This window comes from Saccoglossus kowalevskii, chromosome 17 (genome assembly GCF_978046115.1).
Source record: "Saccoglossus kowalevskii chromosome 17, keSacKowa6.1, whole genome shotgun sequence".
NCBI classification, from domain to species: domain Eukaryota; kingdom Metazoa; phylum Hemichordata; class Enteropneusta; family Harrimaniidae; genus Saccoglossus; species Saccoglossus kowalevskii.
The window spans coordinates 8,356,867-8,363,896 of NC_140657.1; the positions used below are offsets into that span (position 1 = coordinate 8,356,867).

A 7,030-nucleotide genomic window follows, 5' to 3' on the forward strand; every position below is an offset into this window, starting at 1 on the left:
AGCCCAGGTAAAACCTCATACTTGTGATTTCAATTATATGAGCGTATTTAATTGTGGAATAATCAGTGTTTATCAACACAAATGCGCAGCGCGACGACTACCGCCCTTTAAATTGCGAAGGGTTGTCTTTAAAGACATATATTTTATTACGAATCTGATTTAGCCAGTGAAATGAGTAAACCAGTGTTATTTTATTTATTTTTCACTATCATTACACATTTTAATTGATTGTTTAGATTAGCAAAGTCTATGATGTATTTCGTAGTTTTGTCAAAAAAATATTGTCTTTGGTTGATCACCAATTTGTTCACATTAAGAGATTATAATATACGCCATGATTGTTGCCATTGTATCTCATGGGCGAGAATTTTTCAATGTCTTAGTTCCAAGTAGGACACTATTTTTTTTCGAAAAATGGTAGCCATAAAAGTTACAACGTGCCGGTGTGGTTGTTTGGATTTAACGAAAGGAACAATGGAGATCATCGTAGATGGCGCCAGTCTGTCAATGAGCAGGAAGTTTACAGCAAACAGCTGATTTTGTTTGTTGTGTCACAGTCCCTCAACTGTAGTTGCGTTATATTTTCGAAATTCAACAGTAGGGCCTAGGATCTGTGTAATATCTACACATACATCGAAATGGGTATCATGGGTCGAATAACTCTTAGTCCGATGACGGACGACATTGACGAAGAAACTGTAAAAAAATATCCGGTAAGTTGTTTTTAGTAATAATAATTTTCTCTAGATTTCGAGGCAGAGTTTTCTTAAAGGGCGATGGTCGTCGCGCAGTGCGTCTTAGAATTTCATGTAAACAATGTATTTTACCTGCGTTGTGTACATCGCTAAAGACCCATATCAAACAGGACGCGGCGTGACGACCTCCGCCACTTAACGCGATCATATTGGATCTAGTTGATTGAAAATTTCTGTACAACTGGAACCCAAGCCGGACAGTTATCAATATTTTTATGCTAACTTGTAATGATCTAAATTATTCAAAATGACATGCTTATTTCCCATAAAAACATTCCCTTTAGAGTCAAGACACAAAGTATCTACTCTATTCTGGACCTACCACAAAATTCAGCTGTATGTGTCATACTTATTTCATATATCGCAAATACATATCTTTATCACAAATGTGTTTTAGTCGACATCTGAATTTACACCAGAATTAATTGAAATTAATATAACTCTTGATAATAATAATTCAAAAAATATTGTGTTAAAACCACCAACATATCCTTAAAAATTGACATATTTTGTGATACTCAGTCATGATGTCAATCTGCATTGATCAATTTATATGTAGTTTGCTGTGATTTTTATTACATAGCATGGATATACAGAAAATTATTACACTAAACTGCTATGATACTTGAGATATGCGTCCTGATCTGAAATATATTCTGTTTCTGTAAAGGTACATTAATGTCCTATACACTGATGCACTAGTCACACATTTTGTTTATATTTTTTTTTTCCTCAAAATGCAAGTAGTTTGTTATTGAATTTTAATTCTTACTGTTACAATAAAATTCCTAAAATTACCAAGATGTTTATCTTCTAGTGGGTTCTTGCTTTAAATAGGCCTATTGGCTCAATTCAGACCACTAGTTCTAACCCGATAAATATTCATTTAAGATTTAACCAAATTAATCTTGATCTTTTAAGTATTTCATAATAGTTTGAACATTGTGGACATACTTTAAAAAAACGTAATCTAGTCGACCATGTCATGTTTTACCATTCCAGTTCAGTTCATGCATTGACAATTCTATCAATAGACGAATCAGAATCCTAAATGTCATGGAGCCATTTGCTAACCCCTTGCACTATGTTTGTTGGATGCAGGAATTCTGTGAATATTTAATATTTTTTAGCTACACATTATAATCACTCTTTGTGTGCTTTGTATGGAGTTTATTTTCACTGATTTTTGATGAGTTAGATGTAAAATATAGGCAAAAAGGTATATTAGCTGGATTTTATTTGCACTGAATCACTCCTTCAGTGAAAATAGTGAATATATAGTATTTTACAGTAAGTGAAATATGATTATATGAATTCTCTGATGACATTCTCCATACATAAACACATATCATCAAATAGTTTGTACATTACAGGGATTGGAATCCTATGCTGTATGTCAATCTAGGGCGTTCATGACTGGAATTGGTGCATTTATTGTTGGTAAGGTCTGTTTATGATTTTTTTTTTTAATTTCAACAAGTCATGATATTTCGCAACTGATTGTCACATTTCATAACTTGAATGCTCCATATTTTGCTGATTCATTTGCCCAGGACTGACTTGACCAGTTTTCATGTCTATTACAGGAGCAGGTTTTGGATATAGCGGCTTTGTTTACTTGAAAAACAGGTTTCCATTTCCACCCAAATTTAACATAGTGTTTGCCACAGGTAAGAAAAGATAATTAATATTTATATACATTTGTAATTTAAAGCAGGAGGGCCGTCACCTACGCATGCACGGGAATTGAGTCCCAAGCGATATAACAACACACGCTAAAAACGCAAAGGTTTATGGGTAGACGCTTGTTTGTAAACAATGACACGCTATGGCATGTGCAGGTGGTGGACGACTCCCCACTTAACTATGCAAAGCATCTACTGAATTATAATAAATTAAATATTGTAATAACTTCCAATATGATTTTTTTTCTGTACAAAAAACAAAACAATGGTGTCGCCTAGCAATTCAAGAAATCCAAAATGTACATTTCTCATTCACAGCTAGTGGTGTGTTACTTGGGTATTTTGTATCAAGAATAACGAGTAAACAATGTCAAATTATGTGGACAGAGATTGCTGTGATGAAAAACAAACCCACACAGACATCAGATAGTATGCAAAAACCATCAGAGGGCGCTCTACCAGTTGACGGTGAACAAATGGTTCAAAAGAACATATACGGAGACTATATGGGGAAACCGGTGACATAACATGCAAGGGACCTTGGTTGAATAAATTATTTTTGATATAATATATGGACACTGTGGAAGCAGTGGATATTCCTGTATATTTGATAATGCTCTAGGCAGTTACCAGTAATGCAAAAATAACTGTTGGAATTCAGTTTCCCATACAATACTTCTTGCATGCATTCAAATACATGTATTAATGTATTTAATAAATATTGAATGTTAAATTTTGTTTTTAAGGTTTCATATTGTATAATTTTTCAGTTTTTTTTCTAGGATATGAAGCTATGTTATTTATTGTATCATTGTCATTCTCAAAATGTTTTCATTGTTGTGTCGTCAGTCATTTGTTTGATAAACCATATGCTATGTATACGTCATCTATAAATTATTTGTTTTTTTCACACTAAATTAAAACACTGCATGATGACCTCCCTCCCTTCTGAGAATTATATTTGTATAGTGTCAAATTAAAAGATGGATGTATATTACATTTTGTATTACATACAGAACTGTTGTGATCACCTTGACAACATCATAAAATCAATTTGGCAAGAAATCCTGAATTTGAGCACCTAAGCTAGCCTGTACTGACGGTTGTGGTATTGAATCACTTTTCATTGTTTTGATCAGTCATGTCCAATTTACTGTGTTATAGGAGATACTTCTAAATTTGATTTCAGGATTTTATTGGACTAGATTTCACACAAACTGTACAAATCTAAAGGCCTTTACGATGATCACAGATTTCAGTGAGAGGTTTTATACAAAATAGGAATGAAACTTTAAAAGGGTTTGATGACTTCATGTTCTGAGCTATGAAGCTATTGCTACACACTGAGGGTGCTCCTAACACTGGCATCATTATGGATGTATTTGAGATTGATTGCGTTCATTGCTTTGACTCTGAGACATGATTAGATTAGAGTGCTGATTTTTATAGAAACAAGTGATTCAGAAATAAATTAATTAATATGTGTGTGTATTTCAGTGTCATTTTGACATGTACCGAGTGGGGGTGGTGTGATTTGAAATTATTCTCTTGAATAAAATTACATATATCAGACCTGATATTATTGTTTCAATGCTAGTTTAGAGTCAACCAGATTTATATATTTTTATAGTATTATATATTACACACTGTAGGTTAATCTCAATTAAGTCTTTCCGTAATTTCACCATTTCCAAGTTAATACGTACGATGTAAACAAAGTAAAATATGATGTACAATAATGAATCATCTATAAAGCATGTGCACCTCTGTTTTTATGGATAGCTAGATTGTTTTCACTGCCAGATATTCAATAATTTAAATAGTCTTCGTTTTCTCAGTGTTTTTACTGTTTTTATTTCTCTTATGATGTACATTTCATGACAGGGATTAAAATCACCATGAAATAATATTTAGTCGCATTGTGTTAAAAAATAAACAAGGTTAAACAAACAAAGTGAAATTCGTGTACCAATGTGGCAAGGTTCACACTGCCCAGGTTTGTTGTGCGACTAGTTTTGTGAGCACCTCCGTTGTGAGTGCGCCCTCATCTCTCAGGGTGTTGGGGGTTGGTAATGATAATATGTGATATATATGCATTACAAGAATAACAACTCAAATATGTGTTGTAATAAAATGTTTTATTTAAATATTATAATAACTATAACAAACTACTACTTCTTAGTGTCAACTATTGTCCGTTCATTTCACGTGACGTCATTCCACATTAATTGACAAGACTGCATCTCAAAACACGAGCGACGCGCCGAGAACTTTGTCGTCAGTTTCTCTACGTCACGTGGTAAGAGAGCGCAATTACTAGTATTTATTTGTTTTTGCGAAATCTTCTCTTGAGTTTCTTGAACCAACTAATCTTTCTAGTTGGCAAATTATTTTGCACCGTAAGTTCTTCCTGATCTAAACTTGCTGCAGCATTTTTGTTTTTGGTTGACTTTCTTCTAAATGCACGTAAGAAACGCCTGGATTTTGATTTAGGCTTTGTCGTCACCTCTACGTTGTTTGGCACAGGCACCACAACTGGAACATTTAGTTCTTGTACTACGTCATCATGTAAACTATCAACTTTGTCATCACGTACAGAGAAGTCACCACATGTATCGTGGTGTGTAGTATTCGTGCAGTTTGATTCAAACTCCGCCTCGTTCTCGCAACGAGTGAATAGATCGCCGTGCCAGGATGAGAAGGCCCTCGGCATAAAACGGTTGTAGGCTGCTATCCTGTCGCGATTCGCATCGAAAAAATAATTATTGTCACTCGCATCCAAAGATTGATCTACGGGAATATTAAGCGATGTATCCATGGTAACGTCATCATCATCATCGTCGGAGTCAGCAGAATCGTTCGGTATTCCTAAAAGATTATACCCCAAATCGTTTTTCTTGAAGTCGTATATTGTGCTTCTCGCTCGGCCAATAGCTGCGTCCAAGTCACACAGGCTGGAGTTTGTTTTCGAGATCGCTCGTGTTGCCCTTTCAAGTAGCTCATCGTTAACTGAAAGTAAAGTCGTCGTTGATGGCGCACTATTACACACGAGTGCTGAATCTTCGTTCACATCAGAAGCTCCAGCGATTTTATCTACGGGAATATTATGCGATGTATCTATGGTAACATCAACATCATCATCAGAGTCAGCAGAATCGTTCCTTGTTTCCAAAAGATTATACCCCAAATCGTTTTTCTTGAAGTCGTATATTGTGCTTCTCGCTCGGCCAATAGCTGCGTCCAAGTCACACAGGCTGGAGTTTGTTTTCGAGATCGCTCGTGTTGCCCTTTCAAGTAACTCGTCGTTAACTGAGAGTAATATCGTCGTTGATGGCGCACTAGCACACACGAGTGACCGATCTTCGTTCACATCGGAAGTATCAGCGATTATATCCGACTCTTGGAATTGGAGCATTTCTTGTCCACCATCGTCTGACATTCTTTTACTTCCTGTTTCCATGCATAAAGTGTTAATTTCTGCCAGATATTGAATTTGGGCGGCACTGGTTGCCATTTTAACAACAACACCACTCCAAAATATTTCCGCTGCCGTGGCTTGATCCCTGCAAATATTAAAACAAAATTTCGATTTGAGTTACATCTGACCATCTTGGATTTTTAAAGTTATAATGTCCCACGTTCGTGGAGAAAGTGATGAAAGGATACGAAACCGTACGAAACACGCTCCCTCTGGCGACGATACGCTTCCGTCCATGACGTCAAATAAAGTGACGCATGCGTGTAAGCACAGGTGTGAGCGATAGATAACCCTGTTTTTTTTAGAGTTTTTAATTTAGAATGAAGGACAATTTTACGATTGTTTTTTTTATTGGGTTTACAAGCAACTCATCAATGTTTTTAAAATATGCACTTTTATTAAGCAACGTGAGTTCATCATTTGTATATGAATGTGACTTGAGTTGAATGATACACCACTGATTTGGATAAAGTCGCTATAAGCCCACAGTCTGGGTGAAATCTGATGTAGATTATGCAGTATTAAGTTTTCGGTTTATTTTAAATAAAGATTTGTACTTACATTCGTAGAAATGTGATCTGACTTTTACTGGAATAACAATCTCCAGACATCATTTCGTTTATATCTATGAAAGCAAATAGTGAAATGTATTAAACAACACGCATTTAACTTTGAATAATGGGACATGGTGTAGGTAAACGGGTCAATGAATTCGAAGAAGAATTAAGACACAGCGTTGTGTCATTGAACTGATAGTTTTCTTACGCACTCGTTATCTTTGTCACGTGTTGTGGCGAACGTGTCTTTTGACGTTGCCTAGAGCTGTGACGTCATATTGTCTCTTGTCATGTTCCAGCAAACATCTATCGAGACCTCAGTTGTGGAGAGGACAAATCATCAAATGCTTATCGTTCCGGTGTTTATCGAAATATAAGACACATGATCGTTCAATCGCGATAACTTAAAATAAGCGTAGAAGTTTTCGATTGAAACAAACTAAACTATTTGATTACGTAATCACTTACCCATATTAACTCTCTCTGTTCAAAAGGTGTTCAAGTTCAAACTTAGTGTCAATCGTGATGATACTGAGGTTGAAACAAAAACAGCTG

At 35.4% G+C, this 7,030-nt stretch overlaps 1 protein-coding gene across 1 annotated transcript; it reads left to right on the plus strand.

Moving 5' to 3' along the window:
• The first annotated feature begins 493 nt into the window (after nt 1–493).
• LOC144348070 (transmembrane protein 141-like) lies at nt 494–4,017 on the plus strand. The gene is made up of 4 exons (XM_085491774.1): nt 494–713; nt 2,129–2,195; nt 2,342–2,425; nt 2,759–4,017. Exons 1-4 carry the CDS (start codon nt 639–641, stop codon nt 2,965–2,967), a joined length of 435 nt encoding a protein of 144 aa, XP_085347900.1. The 5' UTR covers nt 494–638; the 3' UTR covers nt 2,968–4,017.
• The last annotated feature ends 3,013 nt before the right edge of the window (nt 4,018–7,030 follow it).